General features: G+C 43.9%; 1 protein-coding gene across 1 annotated transcript in view; it reads right to left on the minus strand.

The window, feature by feature from the left end:
• Positions 1-469: 469 nt before the first annotated feature.
• Positions 470-26,152, minus strand: part of PAG1 (phosphoprotein membrane anchor with glycosphingolipid microdomains 1) — a 70,479-nt gene continuing 44,796 nt past the window's right edge. Inside the window, exons 2-7 of the mRNA XM_066578617.1 lie at positions 16,542-16,742; positions 13,665-13,716; positions 12,717-12,813; positions 9,049-9,620; positions 6,740-6,799; positions 470-4,474 (exon numbers count right to left, since the gene is read on the minus strand). Coding sequence (XP_066434714.1) covers positions 4,118-4,474; positions 6,740-6,799; positions 9,049-9,620; positions 12,717-12,813; positions 13,665-13,716; positions 16,542-16,684 — 1,281 coding nt within the window. The 5' untranslated portion in view covers positions 16,685-16,742 and the 3' untranslated portion in view covers positions 470-4,117. The remainder of the gene's footprint in view (positions 4,475-6,739; positions 6,800-9,048; positions 9,621-12,716; positions 12,814-13,664; positions 13,717-16,541; positions 16,743-26,152) is intronic.

Consider the following 26,152-nt stretch of genomic DNA (forward strand, 5'->3'; position numbering starts at 1 on the left):
GGGAGATGAAGGGAATCCCTGGGGAGTCCCTTCATCTCTCTCTCTCTCCAGTGAAGGGAAGTCCCACAGAGATGAAGGGGTTCGCCCGAGGCTTCCCTTCAGATCTCTCTCCAGTGAAGGGAAGCATCGCCGCGAGGATGAAAGGAGTTCCCCGCCATGGGGCTTCCCTTCATCCCTGCGGGGACACAGTACTTCTTGGTTTAGAGACGTAGCAGAACTCACTCTCTTTTTTTGCAGCTTCCATAGGTGCCTGCATTTTGCACACCAAAGATAGGTCAAAAACCTATATTTTCGCGCAGCTGGGAATTTCAGTTGCTGATTTTCAGTCGCTCATGTCTTATCTTTTTTGGTGAGATTTTTTTGGTTCTAGTAGTCGCAATTTTTTTTCTTTTGCGCGTGTAATTTAACTGCGCAAATTCCCTCATGTGAACGAGCCCTAAATATAGAGACAAAGAACAAGTAAAGAAAAAAGAGATGTCCAGTTTTCTTTTAATGTGCAGGCGAAAGATGAGACAAAAGTAATAAAAAACACTGTAGATGAAAGTCCTGTACAGTCCGATAATACATAGCTGCAGCCAGGAGCTAGTACCTTCCCTGCAGGGAGCCGCACCAATACTGACACAAATCGTCACATTCTGAACAGTCCAACAGCTTAGTGGCCATTCAAATAAAAATAACCGTAAAAAGAAAAGTTTTTGCCTACTGTATTTACTAAGCAATTCCTGAAATTGTGCAGCATGGCCGTCATGTTCTTCCCTTAAAAGCATCAGTTTGTTTTTTTTCCCAGCAAGTCCATAATCAGACGCCCACGTAGTACCTCTCAACCGGGGCGTACCTATAGGTGGTGCAGAGGTAGCAGTCTCCGCCAGGTCCTTGTGCCGGGGAGGGGGAGGAGGGGGAAGGGGGCTCAAAGATGACATCAGTACTATAAATGGCACATAGAAGGCGGAGGTTCTGTTGAGGCTCCTGGGCCTCAGTGAAGAAATCTATAAAGTTATGCATCTGCGTCTTTAAGTTGAGTCTTCCCATGATCTTCCGTATATGGCAGAATTCTTGTAATGGCATATACATAAAAGAGGAAGACTTTGCACAGAGTGAAGCCCGTTCTACCCAACAAGAGCAGATAAGGTGATCTGTGTACACTAGCCGTAACGGTGCTGCTACAATCCGGTCCAATCAATGATCGACTTGATCTGTTTTGTAGTATTGAGGTAAGGTGCCTTTTTTCTTGGTTCCACATTTTAGGGAAAAGTGAAATTTTACTTTACAGCGTACCGGTTATAATTTTTCAAAAAAATCAGTAGGTTTTATGAAACTCTAACATCTTACTATGAGAAAAAATGTTTTCCCAGCAGCATATCATCCCCTTTCCATATCTCCGGGCTCTTTGTAAATGTTCAGAATCTTCCTCAGTCAGTAAAAGCTGAAGGCCAAGGGAAGAGAAGAGGGAGAAGCACCAGCAACAACTCTGTATTTCAGCTTGTACGCGAGACTCATGCTATGAGAGGGAGGAGGTGGTGGAAGATGCAGCAGGATGTCTCTGCCTGTCTGTGTACAAGACTAATGCTATGAGAGGGAGGAGGTGGTGGAAGATGCAGCAGGATGTCTTTGCCCGTCTGTGTACTAGACTCATGCTATGAGAGGGAGGAGGTGGTGGAAGATGCAGCAGGATGTCTCTGCCTCAGCCTTTGTGAGAGACTTATATGGTAAGGGAGGAGGTAGAAGATGCTATAATTTAGTTTCAGCCTTATGTGATACTTATGCTGTGAGAGGGAGGAGGAGGAAGATGAAGCAGTAACTCTGCCTTAGCTTGTGTGTGTGAGAGCCATGCTGTGAGAGGGAGGAGAAGCAGGAGGTGAAGTCAAAGTTTTCCTGTTTCTGCCAGTTTGTGCGACTTGTGCTTTGAAATTAAAAGGAAAAGCGCAGGAGGCGGCAGCCGACTACCCAACGCAGGAGGCGGAAACAGGCTACCCAGCGCAGGAGGCGGCAACAGGCTACCCAGTGCAGGAGGCGGCGGCAGACCACCCAGAGCAGGAGGCGGTGGCAGACCACCCAGCGCAGGAGGCGGCGGCAGACTACCCAGTGCACACAGCGCCGTTCTACACAAGAGAGAAAGTGAGGCGGGGAGAAACTGCACAGATCCAGAGATTCTGCAGAGGTAAGAACACAATACTTCGGGCTGCACAACATGTAATGTACATCTACAGCTGCCTGGGAAGGGATTGGCAAACCTTGTACCAATAGCTTTCATTTATAGGGGTTATGTGAGATTATTACAGTTCAGCCAAATGAGCTTTACAGCGGAAGTGAACATAGGCCCAAACAGCGCGGCCTGTGGTGATCAGGGGGATCCAGCGACCGTTTGTGGCAGATCCGTCTGCAGTCGGCATCCCTTTCATTCTGTTCCTAGGATGGAGCAGGAGAACCGAACGTCCTCATGCAGATGGAAACAAAGCCTAACAGGGAAGGACGCCAAATTAATGAGACAATGTAGAGTAAGTCTCCAGAACTAAAGTAGTTGTGTCCAACACTTGTGATTTAGGTTTAGTGTCCCTCTATTTCGGGTCGGGGGGGGGGGGGGGGGGGGCGTCATCACATTTCAACAGATTGACAAGTAGATCCAACAACTAGCACTAAAATGCAGATGTGAAAACATGACGACTATTAATACCGACGTCTCCGAGAGCCTTCAGCTTATTACCCCGGTTTGTACAGCAATATTATTAGAACACTTGTTTTTCACTGTAGCGGTCCTCTTTCTCTAGTACCATTGTGTTATCAGCGTGTCTTCGCAGGACGACGTTGCTCGGACGTCTATAAAGTGATTTTACTCCCATAATACTTTCTTGGTCTTGTTCTCCAAGGACATTGTAATTATGTCTTAGAAAATCAAACTCAACTTCTTCACGCAGCAGAGGTTTTCTATCAACACCGGGTATTCCCACACAGTGGAAGTTATCCATCAGATTGCAGCTCTCAGATTCCATGTATACATAAAAAAATGGTTATGTTTAAAGGGGTTTTTCCACTTATAAAAGGGGTTGTCCAGGACTTTTATTACTAACTCTCCTCAGGATAAGTCAGCACAGTTGATTGGCGGAGGGCATCCCTGCCGATCACCTGATCCTTAGGCCCACTGTCTGGAAGCAGATAGCGCCGTATACATTGCAGTGGCCTGGTCTGGTACTGCAGACACAGCTTGTATTGTATTCAATAGGAACCATGCCAGCAATACCACACCGGGCTGCTGCAATATGGTCAACATTATCCACTTTCAGCACTGACAGCTAGTCCGGCGATCAGCTGAGTGGCAGGCATCCTGAGGGGCAAACCACCGCCGATCAACAATTGATGATCTGTCGGTAGGATAGGTGACCAATTGTAAAAGTCACAGATAACCCCTTTAAGCGCTATGACATATCAATTACATACAAAATAAAATGGGGATTCCTCAAATTGAGCGGGATCCAAGGTCTCCGTTCTGGGGCAGTGGGCTTCCTGCACGCACAGATCCATTGAAATACAGGAGACTTGGAAACAGGCGAGGGCCCTGGACCCCACAGACCAGCAGTCAGATGATCCCCACCGATCCATTATCTAACCGCTAGAACGCGAAACAGAATATGCAGAAAACCCCTTACTGGGCTGAAATGGAAACTGAAAATGGGTGTAGGGGGCAGAAATGATGACACTGGCCAACAATACACACTATAAGGGCTCAAAACAACAAACGGGCAAGTTAAATTAAAACATACATAAGTAAAGATACAGACTGCGAAGTTGTCCATTTGCTCATCTACAGAGTACCATATAGAGGATATAACCGGATGCACGAGTACCATAGAAATGGGTTGAATTCAGGGTCTTCTAGTTTCTGCCTTTTTTTTTGGCAAATTTCCAACGTTAAAAAAATAAAAATAAATGGCACATTAAAAAAATAGAAGAAAAATAAAAATATACAAATGTCTTCATGCAGCAGGGAAACTTTGTATGCCAACGTGTGCTTTCTCTTTGACGTCAATCCACAGCTAGGTAGGATATACGATAATCACCCAATAAAGGATTGTGCTATATCAGCGGATAAAGAAACTCCAAACAGTTATAACTTTTGCATTCTTCAAAGTCTGGTATAGTCGCCGTTTTGTTGCAGGTCCCCAATACTTTCATAGTCGCTTTCGCCATGTTGGAGGATTCCCCCCTGACAAGACTGAGAGAAAGTCATAGTCCTGTCTTCTTCATGGCTTAAAGCTGCAATGGCTTCATACTCTGGGTCAGGTCCACCATTTACTACGTCCATTGCAGGAGGTAAGCCAATAAGGTTGGGGCTTTTATCGAGGTCTCTGACGGTTGCATATGTTCCATTACAGGTCGTTGGCGAGATCTCAACATCCTGGATGTAGGAATAATGCGAGAGGTCTTCCTGAAGCCTCAGAGACTGCCCGGTTCTAGAAACTCTTGAATACATGGCAGAAATCTAGAAGGATAGAATTCATATAAGTTTCTCATTCCATAACGAGATCCAGTAAGTATAGAAAAAGAACTTTTCATACAAAAAGTGCCATTAACACAAATTTCAAAATCGGGTGGGGAGCGGCTCTGTGGTCTTTGCCAACTTCTGGGGCGATCTGGGACCTCCACCAATCACGAGAATGGGAGGAGCCTAATGAAGGGAGTGCTGGTTACGTAAGTGCACTATGGCTCTAATCAATTTAATGGGATTGCCAGAGATAGCAGAGGTCAGGCGCTTGGCAATCATAGTAATGGGAAAAACACTCTAACCCCTTAATGACGTCACCCACCCCATCATTTTAGTTTTTTCTCCCCACCGTAAAAAAAACAAAAAAATCATATTTTTCCATCTACATGGCTACCAGGGGCCTCATTTTTTGCAGGAGGAGTTGTATTTTTTAATAGAAGTTTTTCACTGTTTTTCAGTACATTATTTAGAACATTGAATAGCACTAAGTGGAGCAAAATGGAAAAAGAATCGATTTTTCTGCCGTCTTTTATTATTCTCTGCCACAACTTTTTTGTTTTTCCGGCTCTTTTTTGTTTTGTTTTTTTGGGGTGGGGGGGAGGTCTTGTAGTCTCTATTGTAAACATTTGGAGTTCATGTGCCGTTTTACTCATTCTTTTCTTACATTTTTTTCTTAGAGACCGGGTGTATGTTTTTGTATGGCATTCGCAGTGCAGGATAAATAACGCGTTACCGCGACTGATCTGACTTTTATTTATGCAGAAATAATGAACATGTTTTTGTTTAGATTTTTTTTATTAGAAATATGGGAAAAGGACGATTTAAACTGTTATTACCTTTTATTTTCCTAATAATTAAAAAAATATTTTTACTATTTTTTACTTTTGTGTTTTAGTCACCACTGCTCCAGTCCAGAAAGTGGCTGCAGTAGTCGTGTGCCATTCATGTGATTGCTCATTGGATCAGTGTCCGCAGTGGGTATCTGGCATGAACACCATGTGACCACCGAGGCCAGTGATTGGCTTTGCAGTCACGTGAACGATGAGTAGTATGTGAAGGTTGCAGCAATTTCCTGGACTGAAGTGGCTGGTGGTGCTGTACCTGTGGGAGATGCTGGTGGTGGTTGGGGAGGGGGGGAGGGGGGGAGAAGTTATTCAAAAAAATGCCTCAGTTTTTTAAAATCCCAGACAAGTACCTTACTCCACAATTTCCCCTCCATCCGCACTGTGCATTACATGGCTAGTTATCTTTTTGTATATATATGAGCCTCGTGTGGCGCAGAGTGTAAGCTCTCGCCTACGACCTGGAGGTTGCAAGTTCGATCCCCACATGCGTCAGGTAGCCGGCTCAAGGTTGACTCAGCCTTCCATCCTTCCGAGGTCGGTAAAATGAGAACCCAGCTTGGTGGGGGGTAATTAAGTAATAAGTAAGTAATAATTACCTGAAAGCGCTGCGGAATAAGTTGGCGCTATACAAATACCAAGATTTATTTATTTTATTTATATATATATATATATATATTGTGTTCACGTGTTGTGCTTTTGCAGCAGATCTACCATAGACCTTGTTGACATGATATAAAATTTGCTGTTTTCCTACTCCTTTTCGTTTTAAGGTACTATAGATTATCCCTATTTGTTGGAGTGGGTTTTCCAACTTTCTGCAATGCAGATTTCAAATCCCCAGTAGCGGCTACAGCGCAAATTCCCATTGGACTCAATAAGATGTTGAATTGGCATTAATTCTAATGCAGATTTTGGCATGGAATCCCTATTTAAAAAAAAAAGTTGTGTGATCAGGGCCTTAAAGGGGTGTTCCTATATCTGGCTTTCATGGCTAAGATGGGAATACCCACATCTGTGATCCAAGCACACCGCCGGGGATTATGGAAATACTCTAGTCTGCGATCCGACGCTGTTTTCATAGCTCCTAATGAAGTGTATGGGAATTATGTAAACCGCGTGGCACAGCAAGCGATGCATCTTCTGTCAAATGACCGTTACAGATACAACATCATTAGCTGTACCATGCGGTTTCTGGAACTCCATACACTTCAATAGGAGTTACGGAAACAGTGTAAGATTGCAGCCTCGGTCATTTTTGTAATCCCCATTGGGGGGTTGGATCACAGATGTAGGTATTCCCGTATCAGCATGAAAGGCAGAGATAGGAACACCCCTTAAATGTTTCCATAGAGCCAGGTAAGGTAAAACACATGAAGTCACAGAATGTATCTCCTCTGGGCGCCATCTTTATACATACATCATCTTCCGTCAGGCAGGGATCTTCTTCTCGAGATTTGTAGGATATGCAGCTCTGTCTCTAAAGTGAGAGAAAAGAATAAAATCAATACCCTGTGAAGAGCTAAGGCCAAGTTTATTCTCCTCCGAACCCTCCGGGGTTGTTATCCAAGGACTCAGGAACAAAGACCTTCCTTTTGAGCCTCGTAGAGAAGTTAATATGTAAACTGGGCCGTCAACGAGTGCTGGCGGCTTCTGCTTCCACGGAGGACTCTGCTGAGCACACACCGGGTCATTACTCCTACACTACAGGCACAAAGTTCTGCATTTTGTTCTGCACGGACTGGGTGGGAGGTCCCTGTAGAACTGTGACATGGTCCGCCAGAATTAACCTGATTAACATGACAAAAACCTGGAATTTACGTAAGTGTTTGGCCGTCCATTGTACTGCTGCAGGAAACGGTGAAAGTTCCAGAAAATGTACAATTCTATTCATACAGCTAGTAAGGATGTTGGCGCCAATCACAAGAGCATTGCAATGAAAGATTTCAGACCTATTTTAACTCTTTAAAGGGATTCTGTCAGTCAAAAAAACAAATCATACTCACTTATTCCTCCCCAGGCAGTCTACTTAACGCACCTTCTCTTCCCCGATCTTCTCCCCACTCCTGCAGTCCCTTGGGTCACCTCACCTCCAGCCGGCCGATTCTTCGTCTTCCGGTGACGAATCGTCCATTAGCTGCAGTCTTCTTCCTGCATGTCAATGTACACTACATCACTCATGACATAGCTTTATTGCCTAGCATGAAGTGCCGGATGTTACGTCAGGCTAATGCAGAGACTGCACATGTGTGCAGTCTCATCGTGAGACTTCCTATTCAAATGCCACAAAACAGCACGCATGCGCAGTTTCGGCAATAGCCCGACATAGCATCCAGTGCTTTCTGCTAGACACTGACCCGCCGGAAGAAGAGAGCTGTAGCATAACAGAAGAAGAGGATCCAGCCGGCTGAGGTGACCCCGGGGACTGCAGGAGCCAGAAGAAGGTCGACGGGGAGATGGTGCGGTAAGTAGACTGTCTGGGGAGGAATAGGTGAGTAAATGATAAAACCCCTTTAAGGGCCCTTTTACATTGCAACATAAATCGGAGTGAACACGTGACCAGTGATGAAGTAGCGATAGTATACCGTTCGTTTGCTGTGCATTTACAATGAACAAGTTTTGGGAAGGTTTGATCGTTGATTCTAACATAACGAGGCCTCGAGTCAACCCTTCTGCCAAGGCTTTCCATACAGGGAATCGTACAATGTTCATACCAAACGATGCAACGCCAGATGAGCGATGATCTTCAGGTCCGCATGAAAGATCCCATCATTGATAATCTAATGATTTATCATCAATCATTGATTCGCTGCACGCATTCCAAATAAATTTTTTAAATAGGTTGCCCATGTTATTAATAATAATAATTTTAAAAAAATCTCTTCTTGGCAGTGAAGAAAAAGACATCTAAAAGTCTTCAGCTGCCAAGAAGAGCCGACAAGGAATGAGGACAGCCGAAAAGGCACAGAACGTGGGCGAGTGCTTCTGCCCCTTTATTTCAGTGATCACCGGGACCCCACTGATCAAAACTTTTGACATGTCGCTCTGACACATCAGAAGTTTTTAAAAAGTGAAGTATCTTTTTGAAAACTTGGAAAACCCTTTAAATTTCTTCAATGACAACAAACAGGAAAACGCAAACCGTCATTAATCATATAAGCAGAGTGTTTCAGCAGATTGTTGGTTGTGAGTAAATGCCCAGAAGCCTTCTCTTTGGAGCCATTTTAAAGGATGTGTTAGAGAATTGCATGAATAGCAATTACATGACATTATAGGAATCGTTCCATTTAGCCAAGTTCTAGGGAACCTTAGATTCGCCATGCTTGCTTCAGTCTAATCCACCATTTGAATTCATATTCACCAGTGACCATGGAGATTAGTGTTATTACCTCCCGCTCAGTAAGTAACAACGAATAGTGATAGTAGCAGCGGAATTGGCCATTTACCACATAGGAGCTCCGACTCCCATACACTTTACATAGTGGTCAGCTGAACGTTTGCGTGGGGGCGACAGCTATTCCTCCGAATCCAACCCCATACCCAGGCATGCTTGGCAAGCAAGAGTGTGCATGTGTTCTCAAAAGACTGAGGGGCGTAAGCCACTTCTAGTCGTCTCCAACGGTGGAGAACAACATGTCAACAACCCCCCCAACCTTCGGGGGCAAGTTAGTAGACAATCATATGCATCACATGTACAAATCGGTGGGTTTGGCAGACCTTCATCCTCACCTTGAAATCTGTGCTTGCTCCACCCTCTGGATCTCGGTTTTCTTCCTCAGTCTCTTTATTCTGCACATTCTCATTTTCATCCAATAGTTTTTTAGGAAGAGGTGGGGGAATGTCATCATCTTGATAAGTCGGAGTGCTTGCTGCACTCTGAGTGTTGATACTTTGCCTGCTCTTTCTGTTATGGTCCACAGAGGCGTATTCGACAACCGTCTCCATCTTACACTCGGCATTGGCTAGATGCTGCACATTCATGGTTAGACCTCTTTCTTCTGCGCTGGCCGAGGAGCTGATATCCTTTAGCTCTTTTACAGTCTCATACAGAGAGTCTTCAATGATGTTGTCGTGGGAAGAACTGTCTTTCAGTACCTCGTACGGCCCCTCGTTATACAAAGGAGCATCTTCTTCAAGACTTCCAGATTCCACGCTATTATCTGGAGGGATTTCAGGCAGCTCTCTGGTCTGAGGGCATCTCATAGACTTTCCGCTGAATTCCTGAGGTTCACACAGGTCAGCGAGAGAACTTTGCACATCTTCGTACGTGGGAAGGCAGGTGGCAGCACTGGCTTCTGAGACTGCAAATAACCAAAATCTGCGTCAAACCCTATCTTAATAACTGAATAACATTTAATATGAACGCAACTTTAAAGGGGGTTCTGTCACTGAAAAAAAATACTATAATCACCTATTCCTCCCCAGGCAGACTCCTTACCGCATCTTCTCCTCGCTGATCTTCTCCAGTCCCCTGGGTCACGTCACCTCCGGCCGGCCAGATCCTCGTCTTCTTGTTATGAATTGTGCATTCCTTGCATTCTTCTTCCGGCAGGTCAGTGAAGATCACATCCCTGTGACGTAGCGTTCACTGGCTAGGAGGGAATGCTGATCTATTGCACATGCGCAGTCTCTGCAATAGCTCTGCACCCCCTGCTAGGCTGTGAACTAGTGACATAGCGTAAATTACCAAGCAGGAAGAAGAATGCCTGTGAATGGACGCTTCGTCACAGGAAGCAGAAGACTCAGCCAACTGGAGGTGAAGTGACCCCTTCCCCACCCGGGACTGCAGGAGACAGAAGGAGATCGGCAGGGGGAAGATGAGGTAAGTAGACTGCCTGGGGTGGAATAGGTGAATATAGAATTTTTTTTAAATGACAGAGTCCCTTTAAGGGCTTTATACGGTTCAGAAAACCCACTTTCACTGCATATACAGTAATGTTAATTACTAGCGTGATGGAGACGTTCTGTAATTTGCGAGTTCAATTACCGGAGATAGTCGGAGGTCCTACGTAGAGGGACACTTTGTGATGAGCTTATGGTTAAGGCATTCTTGGAATTCTCTGATCCCTGACCATGTTATGTGACATCCCATACACTGAACACTTGGTCATCTCCCTTCTCCGATGTACAGGATGTCAGACATTACTTGCCTCTTAGGGCCCATTTACATGGGCAGACAACCTGTAATGAGCGCTGATTGATGACGTAGCAAATGAAACACTCGTTTAGTTGTATTTAAACGTATCGCTCATGTGGAACAGGATTGTTTGCCTCCATACAATAATGTCACCAGAAGATCCTCCTAGTTTACAAGAGGGCATGAGCTGCTGAGAAATTATGATTTCTATGCCCGTCTAAAAGATGCATTCAGTGACCATGGAGTGTTCGCTTGTTAGACATGTTCAATAGGGCAATGATTGGGAATGAGTATTTATATAGTCGTTTGAGTGATTATCGCCCCATGTACATGAGCCATTATGTCCACAGCTCCCTGTCTTTCCCCTATCCCTCTCTATAGAGATCATGTATCTCATACTGAGCAGCGGATCGTGTATTGTCTAGTGAGCAGCAGAAGTTTCTTAGTAGCAGAGCTGTATTTATCGGAAGACGGAGTAACTACAGCACTAACTTACGCCATGCAAGAGCTTGACATGCAGGAAGCGGTAAATACAGATACAGTAACATTCAACTGGACTCAACATGTTAGAATGACTTTCTCTGCCATGTTTTTTTTTCGCCCTTTCAATAGTTTTACAATAACTCTTCTGCCGTGTTAAGGCCCATTTACACGAACCAATCTGCATGATAATAGTTACGTGTATATGGGAAGCTACTGTGCCTTATTTGTTCACTGGTCGTTTATCGCTGAGTTTCAGCTTACATAAAAAATGGTAGTTTGTTTGTTTTTCGCTTGGTTTAAATGATATTTGTTAAGTTGTTTGAAAGACTAAAGGACTTGAGGGGGGGGGGGGGTTGTTTGCCTTGCAAAACACAGTGACTACTTGTTGACTCATGCTGCAGTAGACAATGGCTTTTCTTCCCACTAATTAAAAACCTCCTGGCCAGAGATTCCTCGTATAAACACACGCAAAGGGGAACAAACAACATATAGAGTGTTTACGTAGCTAATGAGGGAAATGGAGAGGATTTCAAACAATTATCTTTAAATCTAAATGCTCAACATTTGTAGGCAAAAAATTTGCAAAACCATTAATTCGTTCATTCAAACGGCAATTGTTGCATGGTAAATGGGGCTTAATGCTAAGGACACAATAGCTTTTTAATGGCCTAAGATAGCTTGCTGCAGAACATTAACAAAGTTTAACTTGACTGTGATACACTTGTAGAAGAAGGTCTGTGAGAACGGAAGAATCATGGGAACTGAAGTACTTTACATGGTAATCCCGCGCTTGGGAAGCCCTGTACAGAGCTGGGCACAATAATGAAAACAAAAAATAACTTCTGCTTTATACTGGCATCACCAGAGGGGCATGTAGACACATGCAGGAACTTTTCTCTTGTTTTTCATAAAAACGGAAAACCCCTTTAAGGGACTATATATCACTTTTTTTTTACTCAAACCAGATAAACATTTCTAATCTGTTTTTATTTTCCGATGGTTGATTTTTTTATTTTGTCGTCTATACATATAGGGGGCGCCCATCGTGTCTGAGTCCATTTAACAGCATTTACAGAAATGCTTTGCAGCAGCTTCACAGGCCATTCAGAAAACGTACAGGAACTGACCCACTGACTTGTATAGGAGACTGTTCTAGACATGCTCTGTGACCTGAGCTGAGGTCACTTTGCAGGGAGTATAGATAGAGCTCATCACCTCTTGTGAATGGTAAATCCTGTGTTATCTACATATAAGTGTTACCTGTGATGTTAGTGAGACGACTGCGGCAAATCTTTCTCTACAGATCAGGATGTGACAGACTAGTATTAGGTCAGTGAAAAAAATGCAGATTTTTAGGATTTGCCTTTTAAATATAGATTGTGATGGAAAATGAAGGGGAAAAAAAAATCAAAAAGGTCATAAGAAAATGTTTAAACACAAAACATGTGATTTATATAAGAGGCCATTTTCTGAATACACACTCCCTTTAAGGCAAAGCTCTTTGGGAAACAATAGAAGTATATGAAGGCTTGTATTTACTACATATGAAAACAATGCACATAATAAAGGGAATACACTTTAGAAGTCCGCACAGAAAGGAGCCTTAGCCAACTTTGGGTATTTTCTTCTATTTTTATTTTACTTCTTTGGCACAAAAATAACTAATGAATGAAGTTAACCAAAACTGGTAAACAATTGCTAATTTAGTTGCCAGTCGTATATTTGTACAGAACACAGGGAAAAAAATCACCCTGGAGGACTGAAACAAAGGACTCACCATCACCAGTGCTGACAGCGCCATTCCGGTAACTACTGGCTGGTGCCTCGGTTCCCAGACTTGTCACGGAGTGGCTGTGTGTCTCCTTGTCAGAAGGCTGTAAGAAAAAACATACTAATGAAGTAATGTGTGAACGTTATCATAATGTGTAAACCCCATACGATCTGTTACGTGTGCTGCTGTGATCTGTAGTTCTAAGCTTCCTAGCAGCACAGACCTCACAGAGTTAATTGATTGAGCTGGCTGGGTGTGGTACTTCCTGTTAGCCAATCTTCTGGGTCTGTGCTCACATATAAACCCAGCTCCTGGTCAGTCTTTGTATGGCCACTAGGGCCAAGACTAGCGGCATACCCAGGAGCCGTGAAGTGGCCTGCTAGCTTTCATGTTTTGTACAAAATGTCAACTAGTACCTGGTATTTATATTCAGCTTATCATCTGTTACTAGTGGTTGCATTTTGGCTGCTGTATGCTGTGTATTCTGGCTCTGTGTGTCCTGTTGTGTGGCATGTGAATGCATCCTGTTCTGGTGCGTGGCTCCTAGGATCAGCTAGGGCCGAGATCCGAAGACTGCTGGGCTGCCCTGATTGGGGCAATGTCCCCGCTTAGGTAGGGCCATGTCATCATCCCTTGTAGCACAGGGTCAGTTGCCAGAAACCTGTGTGCATACCCTAGTCCTCCTTTGGTCACGATCTTAGTTTGCCCACACGATCGTAACATGATCAGAATCTAGCTACAGAGCTGCACCAGGTGGTACCACTACGCAGCTAGGCAGAACCCAAGTCAGACAGCCAGGTACTGTCAGAAGGAAGCTGAACGCAGCCCAAGAAAACCATCAAGCGACAATATAACTTACCCGCTATACTATGGTAAGGCTACAGTCGGCCTTATGGTAACACAACACAAACCGCACACCCTTAACTGTATATCTATTATTCACCACTAACTTACCGCATTCATCAGGTTCTCATGGTCTCCATTCAGATGTTTCTTCTTCTTCCCTCTTTGAATTATAAAGGCAGAAAACAATGAATAAGAAATATCACAACCAACAGTCTGTCCTCACCAGGCCGGTCCTGTCTGTATTTGCCCATATGTATCCGGTACTACATTTACTAATATAATCCCCAGAGAGCAGAACATTACATCTCTCATACATCAGTCATGGGGTAAGCGGACGCGGTTTGGGCTGATATTTCACTTTCCAAGAACTGAAAGACCGCAATTATCCTTCTCTCCGGTCTCTTCTGAGGTCTTGTGCTCTGATCTTGGCCTGACATATCTGGTAATTGGTGTGTTTAATTATGTAGGGCACACTGTGAGCACGCTCCATGCAGGTACGATCTGGAGGAAAGGAGATTGGAAATCTTTACATCCCAGTGCTTTGACCAGCAGTGATACCTTAACCCCTTAAGGACATGGCCTATTTTGGAGTTGAGGACCATTTTGGTATTTTTTCATCTCCATTTTTCAACAGCCATAACTTTTTTATTTTTCCGTCGACGCGGCCGTGTAAGGGCTTGTGTATTAAGTGGCAAACTGTAGTTTTTATTGGTACCATTTTTGGGTACATAGACTACATTGTAAAACTTTTATTATTTTTTTTATGATCGTGGGGAGAAAAAAATGCATCAATTCTGACATAGATTTTTTTTTTTAGAGCGTTAATTATGCAGCATAAATGACACACTACATTTTTTTCTGCGGGATGGTACGATTACAGCGATACCAAAATTCTTGTATTTTTTTTTAGGTTTTTTCCACTTTTCTACAATAAAAGCCCTTTTTTTGGAAATTATTTTTTTCTAAACTCACTGCATTCAAAGTGCTATAACTTTTTTTATTTTTCTATGGACGGAGCTCTGTGAGGGCTTATTTTTTGCGAGACGTGCTGTAGTTTTTATTGGTACCATTTTGGGACACATACGTTTTTTTTTATCACTTTTATTGCGTTTTTTGGGAGGCAAAATGCTAAAAAATTAGCATTTTGCCTCAATTTTGTAGCATTTTTTTAACACTTTTTGCCGTGCAGGATAAAAAGCGTGTTCAATATATTGTACGCGTCATTACGGACGCGTCGATGAGAGAGAGAGATCGAGAGAGATCAAGAGAGAGATAGCGATCGAGAGATCGAGATCAGCACCTGGCGTCCCACATACAAAAATGCTCGAGTCTCCCATTGTAGTCAATGGGGTTTGTTACTCGAGTAGAGCTCGCGAATTTTACAAAAAGCTCGACTCGAATAACGTGGACCCGAGCATTTGGGTGCTCGCTCATCTCTATTTTTTAACTTTTTTGTACATTACGTCATGGGGAGTGAAGGGGTTAAGGACACAGCCAATTTTAGTTTTTTTCTGTTTTGTTTTTTCAGCCTCGCCTTCCAAGAGCCATAACTTATTTATTTGTCCATCAACATAAGTTAAATAAGTTAACTTTATTCTGTTAGTCAATAAGATTACAGAAACTTCTGACCTTCCTGCCCACAAGACCACTGAGGCCGGCGACCGTCTGTAGCCATCATGTTAGGGATAAACAGGACACCATAGCTTTCAATATCAGCGGCGACCGAAGCCGCTCGACAATGCTTGACAGCAGGCAACATGAAAATGTGGACAGCAGCTCATTATTTAAATCATTTGCTACCCTGATTATTTTAATGTGAGCAGACCCCTTTAGGTCATCAGAAGTAGTAGAAGGCGGCGTACAAAGTGCGGTGTCAAGAAGGGAATAAAAAGATCTTTTTTTGGCGATGCACTAAGGAATCCGACTTCTACTGATGATCCGTACGGTTGGGTAATCTAGATCACTCCCGCAGAGGAGGTGGGCAGCCATGCTTTCCATACGTTTGGAGTGTTCTGCTTTCTTTATGGAGAAAACCCCTTTACATCAGCACAGAACATTGTACTTAAAAAAATTATATCTTTTTAACCCTTTCCAATCCAACTTGTATCCTGGTTTTCCTAGGGGGCTTACTCTTTTTCTGCCGTTATACAACGGCGCTTTATGCTGGCTAAAGCCAGTACTGCATGAGGTGACACGTTGGATAGGCTCTGACAGCAGAGAGGCTGGCAATATACAGTAAGAGAACCCAGACGGACGTCTTCCAAAATCAGAGCTGTACAGCCTTAAATCATAATGTATTTCGATGTCAGACAGTGGATTGGGAAGGGTTTAAGGTGGATTTTTACTTCAAAAACTGAATTGTTAAAGAGGTTGTCCATGATAAGAAAATATGGTATTCTATAGCCAGAGGCGGTGGCTGGTTTATGACTTCAGCCTCACTAAAGTGGAAGGGGTTGGGCTGCAGTACCAGACGCAGACCATGGCCGAGGGTGGTGCTCTAGACTAAAAGCAAGCCTTATTTTCTAAGCCTGGATGAATCCTCAAAACCTAAAAACTCTTTAGACATAACTAACTACTAGCAGCAGTTGTTGGGCTCCTTTCACACTACACTTCTCCCGCCTGCACATTCACCATATATGGAAAACTTCTGCCAAATATGCTAAACATGCAGACCGTCTCCCATTATACCAATAGAGGCCAAAATAGCATTTATTAGCCTGTTTTAGGCGGTACATATCAAGGATATTGTTTATCTATTACTGCATGGAATAGCGCAGCAGACTGCACTACTTTATACAGAGGCATAGAACACACAATAGTTGTGGTACACATTTTTTTATTTTTTTAAACACAGGTGGCTATGGGTGATGGATGTCACTGTATAGCATCTGTCTCAAACATCCATTTAACGTATGCATCATGATTTTTCAATAGAGTATATGTTAAATGGGGGCCATTATTGTAGAGAAAGTGATTTGATCTTACCGGTCACAGCTGGAGCAAAGGAAGATGAGGACGGTGACTACAAGCAAGGAAGATACAACGGCTACACCGCCATATGATACGAGAAGCACTTGTTCACTGCCGGGCATCCAGCTTCCAGCTATTCTCTGTAAGATCGGGGCCATCGTCAGCGTCTGGGTAAGTAGTCACACTGAGGACTCATTTGTATAACGGAACTTGTTGCTGCAAGATAAGAAGTAGATTCAGGACACGGTAACTTCTATAGATGTATGCACTGAAATGACTACAATCATTAGATTATTAGGCACAGACTATATTTGTTATGTGTGCTGCTGGGATCTGTAGTTCTAAGCTTCCTAGCAGCACAGACCTCACAGGGTTAATTGATTGAGCTGGCTGGGTGTGGTACTTCCTGCTAGCCAATCTCCTGGGTCTGTGCTCATATATAAACCCAGCTCCTTGTCAGTCTGTCTGGTGTTCAGGGTGAGCAATCATGAATCCTTGTCTGTTGAAGTTTGTTGTGTGACCTGCTATCTGTGTCTCGTTGCAGCTTGCGGTGTGATCTGTGCCTTGCGGTTCATGTCCGTTTGTACATTTATTTTGTGTCAGTTTGGTCTGCTATGTCTGCGCTAACCTAGCGCAGACATAGCAAACAAACTCAGCAGACCAAACTGACACAAAATAAACGGACATGAACCGCAAGGCACAGATCACACAGCAAGCTGCAACAAGACATAGATAGCTGGTCACACAGCAAACTTCAACAGACAAGGATTCATGATTGCTCACCCTGAACACCAGACAGAGACTGACCAGGAGCTGGGTTTATATATGAGCACAGACCCAGGAGATTAGCTAGCAGGAAGTACCACACCCAGCCAGCTCGATCAATTAACCCTGTGAGGTCTGTGCTGCTAGAAAGCTTAGAACTACAGATCCTAGCAGCACACGTAACAATATTCCTTTCAATTTCTTACCAAAAACAGGAGTGGATCCCTGCTATATCTAGCAGTGCCGGCTTTAGGTATTATGGCACCCTGCGTGCAATTGTCTTTTGGTATCCCCAACATAAGAGAAAAAACTATATACTGTGTATTGCCCTGATAGACAGTCTGCCTATATTCTGCTTGGGCAGCATGATGGCAGCATATCCACACCGGAACAGCTCAGTCAATAAAAAATTGACACAGAATCAAGCTCATAATGTAAATACAGCAGCAGAACCAAGCTCAGTACATAAATACGATACCAAAACCAAGCTAACAACAGAAATACAATAGCAGAAATAAACTATTGTGTTGCGAGATACTGGTGGGCTAACGTCGCCTGAGAATATTAGAGAGGAAGATACAGAGCCGGGAGGAGGATGATTCATGTAGCTCCACTAGGTGCTGCTATATGGAGGAGGATGATCAACTGGCAAGGCAGACCTAAGTATGGTGATCATTCCCAGCTTACATATGCATGGTGCCCCCCCCCCCCCCAGCTTGTAGTTGTTGATACCTTGTCATCATTTCTTTAGGTAGCCATTAACAATAGCTTTCCAGAATACTTGGGTCTCTACATCAGGTTGGTATAACACAAAATCCGAAGAGTCACATATTTAGGCCTCCTTCACGCGGGTGACACGTGGTCCGTGCAATATCGCTGCGTTTTCTCGCGATGATACCGCGATTTTGTAGCACCACTTGCGAGGATTTAAGGGGAATGGCTTGAAATATAAGCTCTACCCTGAAAATAAGCTCTATCTGCAGGAGAAAATAAAGAATACGTCACCTTAGATGTGCTGTCCGGCTCCGCTGCATCTTCTTTCCGATCCCCGGCACTGGTCTTAATCATCTCTTCTGCACGGGGATTGAAAAATCCCCGCCTCCTCGAAGCACTGCCTCCGATTGGGTCAGTGCTGTGGAGCTTAGTCAATCAGAGCCAGCGCTCAATGAACCAATCACAGCTATTCAACGATTCATCAAGTGCTAGCTCTGATTGGCTAAGCATCATAGCACTCAGCTAATCAGAAGCAGCGCTTCCAGGAGGAGGAGATTTTTCAATTCACGGCCAGAAGAGATGATGAAGACCAGTGTCAGGACTGGGAAGAAGATGCAGTGGAGCCGGACAGTCTAAGGCGATGTTTTTTTTTCTTCTTTTCCTTGCAGTTAGGGCTTAGTTTAGGGCTTTGACAGTAGGATTTCCTACTGTCAAAGTTGCATCGCACCGCACGAAAATTGCGTTTCTGTGCGATGCATCAGAGAGGAAGGCTCCATAGGGAAACATGGGCTACAAAACCTTGCAGGTCGCGGGCATATCGCCGGACCTGTGAGGTTTTTGATTTGCAATGTCACATGCTACAAAACGTGATTGTTCTCAGCAAGAGAAACGACGTAATCTTGTAGATATGATACCTTTTAATGGCTAACAAAAATACATGATGTTATAATAGCGAGCTTTCGTACCGACGCAGGGTTCTTCTTCCGGCTTAAATGGATTGGATCTGAAGAGGCATGCATATTTATACACACTTATAACATACATACTTATGACAAGGCACAGATATGGATGTGATTGGTTCGCACTTAAAAGGAGTTCTGCAAAACAGAAAACAAACGTTTTTTGTCTAGGCACTGATAGCGGAGTGAAAGTTTTATGGTCTCTAAATTACTGTTGGAGGGGGGGAAAAGGTCAACAGGCTCGAATTGTTATAAGAGATACACAAACATTTTTAGCTAAATACTGATAAGGGAGTGAAAGTTTATGGTCCCTGAATTACTGCTGATGGGGGTCTTATCTGTGCAATCAAGTCTCACACTTCCCATTCACGCATAAATCCTGGGGAATAATTTAACCCAGTATTCAGCGTGTCAAAGGTTGTTATCAATTTATACTCCCAAATTCTTCTGTGGTTTTGTGACTTGAAACCACCCTTCAATATCAAAACTCTCATATCTCCTATGTCATGTCCGTGGTTAGAGAAGTGCTCGGCCACAGGTAATTCTCTTCTTCTGTGTTCAATCGTGTGGCGATGAGATCTCATCCTCGCTTTCAGTTTCTGTCCTGTTTCTCCAACATAAAGACCCCCAACAGGACATTTACTGCACATGATTAGGTACACCACATTGGACGAGGAACATGTGAATGTCCCCTGGATCTTATAGTCCTGCTGTGTGTTGGGAATCCATATCCTGTCCGCAGTCAGTACATGTGAGCAGGTCTTACAGCTCCTTACATTACAGGGATAAGTTCCTTTTTGTGTGTCAGAGGGTAATGCACTCCTGATTATAAAGTTCCTCAAGTTAGGGGGTTGCCTGTAACACAGAAGCGGAGGGTCCGGGAATATGGTTTTCAGACGGTCATCCTTGTGCAGGGTATGGTGGAGTTTTCTTGCGGTTTTCCTTAGTACCTCTAGTTGCGGATTGTAGGTCACTACTAGAGGCACACGATTGTTTCTTTCCTTCTCCTTGTATTGGAGTAGTTGACTTAAGAGCAACAAGGAAATTACAATTAAGCCTGCAGATAAGGGTGGTGCTATAGTCCTCATGAACACATCGGACTACAAAAAGGAAGCAAACAGACAGCTGACGGACACCAGATACTACACCAAACTGAATCAAGACCCGACTCAGACATATGTGAGGGAATTGAGAAGGGTCATTAGAAGCCTGTCTGTGGGCTCCACAAAACTTCTGGACTTGATACCGGAGAACCCCAAGGTGGGGACATTCTACATGCTTCCAAAACTACACAAAGCTGGCAACCCAGGAAGACCGATTATCTCAGGTGTGGGAACCCTCACTGAAGGAATCTCAGGATGGGTGGAAGGCATCCTCAAACCACTGGTGAGAAACACAACCAGCTACCTGCAAGACACCACGGACCTACTGAACAAACTGTCAACCGTAGGTCCCCTCCCCAATGGCACCATCCTGGCCACTATGGATGTGGAATCCTTGTATTCCAACATCCCACACGAGGATGGACTGACTGCCTGCCAGGCGCACCTTGAGGCCAATGGGGTTGCCTCTGATGCAGTGCTACAACTCACAAGATTCATTCTCACACACAATTATTTCTCCTTTGGCAAAGAGAAATTCCTGCAACTCACAGGGACTGCCATGGGCAGTAAAATGGCACCGCAATATGCCAACCTTTTTATGGCAAAACTGGAGAGTGACTTTCTGGCCTCTTGCCCCAGCAAACCATTGGCCTACTTCCGCTACATTGATGACATCATGATCATCTGGACCAACACCGAACAAGAATTAATAAAATTCCATGAAAGATTCAATGCATTCCACCCCACCATAAACCTGACATTAAACTACTCGCATACAGAAATCAACTTTTTGGACACCACCATAAAGATTTCAAATAACTCAATACAGACATCCCTGTACCGAAAACCGATTGATCGGCCCACATACCTCAGATGGGACAGTTTCCATCCTAAACACATCAAAAAGTCCATTGTCTACAGCCAGGCCATCAGATACAACCGGATCTGCTCCAATCCAACAGACAGAGAGGAACATTTGTACCATCTTAAAAGAACATTTATAAATCAGGGCTACCATCCCACCTCAATTGATGACCAAATCACCAGAGCCACCAGGATACCCAGAAGTCAACTACTCCAATACAAGGAGAAGGAAAGAAACAATCGTGTGCCTCTAGTAGTGACCTACAATCCGCAATTAGAGGTACTAAGGAAAACCGCAAGAAAACTCCACCATACCCTGCACAAGGATGACCGTCTGAAAACCATATTCCCGGACCCTCCGCTTCTGTGTTACAGGCAACCCCCTAACTTGAGGAACTTTATAATCAGGAGTGCATTACCCTCTGACACACAAAAAGGAACTTATCCCTGTAATGTAAGGAGCTGTAAGACCTGCTCACATGTACTGACTGCGGACAGGATATGGATTCCCAACACACAGCAGGACTATAAGATCCAGGGGACATTCACATGTTCCTCGTCCAATGTGGTGTACCTAATCATGTGCAGTAAATGTCCTGTTGGGGGTCTTTATGTTGGAGAAACAGGACAGAAACTGAAAGCCAGGATGAGATCTCATCGCCACACGATTGAACACAGAAGAAGAGAATTACCTGTGGCCGAGCACTTCTCTAACCACGGACATGACATAGGAGATATGAGAGTTTTGATATTGAAGGGTGGTTTCAAGTCACAAAACCACAGAAGAATTTGGGAATATAAATTGATAACAACCTTTGACACGCTGAATACTGGGTTAAATTATTCCCCAGGATTTATGCGTGAATGGGAAGTGTGAGACTTGATTGCACAGATAAGACCCCCATCAGCAGTAATTCAGGGACCATAAACTTTCACTCCCTTATCAGTATTTAGCTAAAAATGTTTGTGTATCTCTTATAACAATTCGAGCCTGTTGACCTTTTCCCCCCCTCCAACAGTAATTTAGAGACCATAAAACTTTCACTCCGCTATCAGTGCCTAGACAAAAAAAGTTTGTTTTCTGTTTTGCAGAACTCCTTTTAAGTGCGAACCAATCACATCCATATCTGTGCCTTGTCATAAGTATGTATGTTATAAGTGTGTATAAATATCCATGCCTCTTCAGATCCAATCCATTTAAGCCGGAAGAAGTACCCTGCGTTGGTACGAAAGCTCGCTATTATAACATCATGTATTTTTGTTAGCCATTAAAAGGTATCATATCTACAAGACTACGTCGTTTCTCTTGCTGAGAACAATCACATTTTGCTCTACTGGCTAACACGGTACCAGATCTTTGTTTTCATTATGCTACAAAACATCGCATGTGTGAAGGAACCCATAGGAAAGCATGGGCTTCACATACATGTGATTTGTAGCAACGCGTGAAAATCATGCAGCTTTGTCACCCGTGTGAAGAAGGCCTTATACACAGGAGGCCATAGGTGATATAAAGCAAAACCATCAATATGAGGAGAGCAGTAGACAGATGGAGCAATAAAAACTGGAGCGGTTTATAGATAAGGAGGGGGACCTTTTATTGTCCTCTGAGACCTGCTCAATGATTTTAATGCCTCCAAAAGGTCTGAGGAGCAAATTCCTTTAAGTAATGTAGGCGGCCATAAATCCACACGACACATTGATTCCTGTGTTAGAGGCTGTCATGACCTTCTATTCCCAGATCCTCCGGTCTCTCAAAGATTTGAAATGACCTTTCAATATAAATATTTTCATGGCAAATTATTTCTGGAAGCTACACCTGATACAGAAGAGCCAGAACCCACCCTGATAGATGGGAGCGGGAAACTGGCAACTAAGAAGAAACTGGACTGGACTGGGCGCTACCCTCATTTGGATAATGATGATAGCAGAATGCAGTTCTGAGCTCTCACTCACAACCTGAAGGTTGCGAGTTCAATCCCCGCAAGGTTCAGGCAGCCGGCTCATCCTTCGGTAAATTGAGCACCCAGCTTGCAGGAGGGGTTAATAAACAAATTACCTGAAAGCACTGCAGAATAAGTTGGCGCTACTCTATTAACAAGTCCCGCTCACCCCCCTGATGTACAATCCTTTAGACATGATAAAATCTACTGTCCTGAACACAAATAAGAGAAGCTATCCATATCATTGCCCAAGAGAGGAGGGCCATGCAGGTTTTGAAAAGCAACTATGAAATCCTCATTAAAGGGACTCCGTCACCTACTTTTAGTCCTATAATCTAAACTTACGGGCTGAGGGTAAATGAACCGCTGAGATCAGGGACTTAAGTATTATACTTGCCTCCCCCATCGTTCCCCGGTGTTGGTGCTGAAAGATGTCACTCTATGCATATATTGGCACGCTGAATAGTCCGCCCGTATGATACTCCTCTACAGGAAATTAAAGGCCATACGTCTCGATTACGTCATCAAGTTTGAAAAATCTGGGATCCATGATTATCCTTTGTCAATGTACCAAATCTGCATTACTATAGCCAACTGTAAAATCCGCTATGCCCATAGCAAGAATAAGCCAACTTCCCCAGGGGTCCTCATCTGCCACAAAGACCTCTCTCATTGATCCAGAACCGTACCTCAGCAACTAACCTCTTCAAAGTCTTAGGCCTCATGTCCACTGGGAAAGATCCGCAGAGGGTCACCGGCACACGTGATCCGCGCCCCATAGGGATGCATTGGACACCCGCAGGTAATTAAATACCTGCGGATGTCATTTTCCCTTGAGGAGCGGATTGTGTGCGGGAAAACACCCGCGACATGCTCCATTTCAGTGCGGGTCTCCCACGGGGACGGCTCCCGCAGACTTCTATTGAAGCCTATGGAAGCAGTCCGGATCTGCGGCACACCCGCAGCTGAATTCCTGCTCTCCAGCGCGGGAGAGCAGGAGTTAAAAAAAAAAAATGGAGTGCATGGCGCATGCGAGCAGATCCCCCGGGCCGAAGAAAGAAGATCCGGCCGCAACGGAGGGAAGATCCGCAGCGTCCGGACAGGTAAGTAATGCTTACATTTTAGCCTCATGTCTGCGGGAAAGGAGGGACCCGCTGCGGGATTCTGCATGAAGAATCCGCGGCGGGCCTGATTTCCCCCGTGGGCATGAGGCCTTACAGATCTAATGACACATAAGGCTCTCTACAGCGTGACCTCTAATGTTGTTTGTTATGTTCTTTTCAAGGTTTACAACTTATATACAAATGTCTTTTAATATGTCTATCTATATCCCCCTGTGGGGGGTCTTCAAAATTCAATAAATATTTTTGAAAGATAAATAGTCTGCCCGCTCTACCTTTAAATTGGGTTGCAGTTGGAAGTGTAATAGAAGGCTTGGATCCCATTGAAATCAATCTTCTATTACACTTCCAGCTCCAACCCCAATGTGAAAATCCAGCTGAGCCACACTGACAGTGGGCCAGAGGATCAGTTGATCAGTGGGGATCTCGAGTAGTGGACCCCTGTTGATCAACTATTGATGATCTATCCTGAGGATAAGACATCAATAGTAAATGCCCGGAAAACCCCTTTAAATGGCATGTACCAAATGTGTTATTGGTGCTCTCTACGTAAAAGAAACAGGATAGAGTCTTAAAGGGACCCCCATCCCAGGCCTCTCGCTAGCCAAGCCAGGATCCTACTGCACACTGTTGAGGGGCAACCTCCCCCCCAACCCCGCCCCCCTCCCGAAACAGCTGTCTGTGTATGGATTCTGACTTCAGTTTCAATTCCCAGTCATTGTTACAAGGCTTGTATAAAGAGTCTGACATTGACTTGCAAAAAGCTGCCTTCCAATAGATGGCGCTGCAGAGATATTGTTCCATCTCTCTTATTTGAAATCTTATGGTCACACAAAACAAAAACAAAACAAAAAAAAGGATAAATCGATCTGTGACCAAATATTTTTGTAGCACTGATCACATCAGAGATAGGAAATTTAGGTATTAAAAAGGAAATTTTAATCTACAAAGAAGATGAGGGTTGCATCCAGTTGGAGGGGTCCAGCCTGAATTCTTCTTAGCTGCAAGGTTCCCGATCTCTTCCAGGCAGGGTGAGGTCTGGCTTTTCTGTATCAGGCATAGCCTCCTGGGAATACAAGGTCATGAGAGCCTCTGACATACAAGAATGAAGTGGATTTATGGCCGCCTACATCACTTAAGGAATGTGCTCCTCAGATGTTGTAGAGGCATCAATATCATGGACCAGATCTCAGGAGGACAATAAAACGTTCACACTCCTTATCTATAAACTGCTCCAATTATTTACAGCTCCAACTGTGTATTTCTCTTAATCACCCCCCCAATCCCGCTGTCCTTTTGGGTATAAATGTTACTGTCCAGATATTGTATGCCTGATGAAGAGACCCAAGTAGTCTTGAAATCTTACTACCCCCTTTTCCCTGAAAATAAGACATACCCTGAAAATAAGACATAGAATGATTTTCCAGAATTTTTGAGGATGCAAAATGATTTTTCAGGCTTTTTGATGATGCTTGAAATATAAGCCCTACTCCAAAATTAAGCCCTGCTAACAGTTAATTAAAAAAGTCAATTTAAATAGTGTCCAGGCAGCTATACATGTAAAAAAGTTAAACCTTTTTGAACAAAAATTAATATGACACTGTCTTATTTTCGGGGAAACACGGTATATGTCATCGTTTTTTTCAGTCAGCCATTAAAAAGTATCATCAACTGAAGGCTGTCACTTTTACATTTTTCTATCTACCAGCTACCACGGTATGGTATTTTTTAAAGTGCATTCTACATGTGGCCACAAGGTGGCAGCTATGCTCTGTGTGCTGACATAACTAGAAAGCAGGCAGCTCACACTAGTCTTGGATAGCTGAGGGGGCTGATAAGATATTCTATAAAGCTGGCCATAGACATTAGAACAATCATGATCATCCTCGTCAAGTTTCACATGCAGCACTCGTGCCGGTCAAACAGGGCTTTCAAGGAATCCACCGGCCACAAAGTTCAGCTTTTCACTCCCCCAAATCACAAAATGTGCACATAAGTAATTTCCCAGCAATTAATCACACTTCCGTCACATCTTTCATCAGACATTCCTTATAAAGTGCAAAACTCAGCCCAACGTCGCACTCGGGGACGTGTGATGTTCCAACGGATGCCCCTCATTCCTTCAGTATAGTTGTGATCCTCCGGCGCGGCTGGCAA

The sequence above is a fragment of the Eleutherodactylus coqui genome, chromosome 9, assembly GCF_035609145.1.
Source record: "Eleutherodactylus coqui strain aEleCoq1 chromosome 9, aEleCoq1.hap1, whole genome shotgun sequence".
In the NCBI taxonomy this organism is placed as follows: Eukaryota; Metazoa; Chordata; class Amphibia; order Anura; family Eleutherodactylidae; genus Eleutherodactylus; species Eleutherodactylus coqui.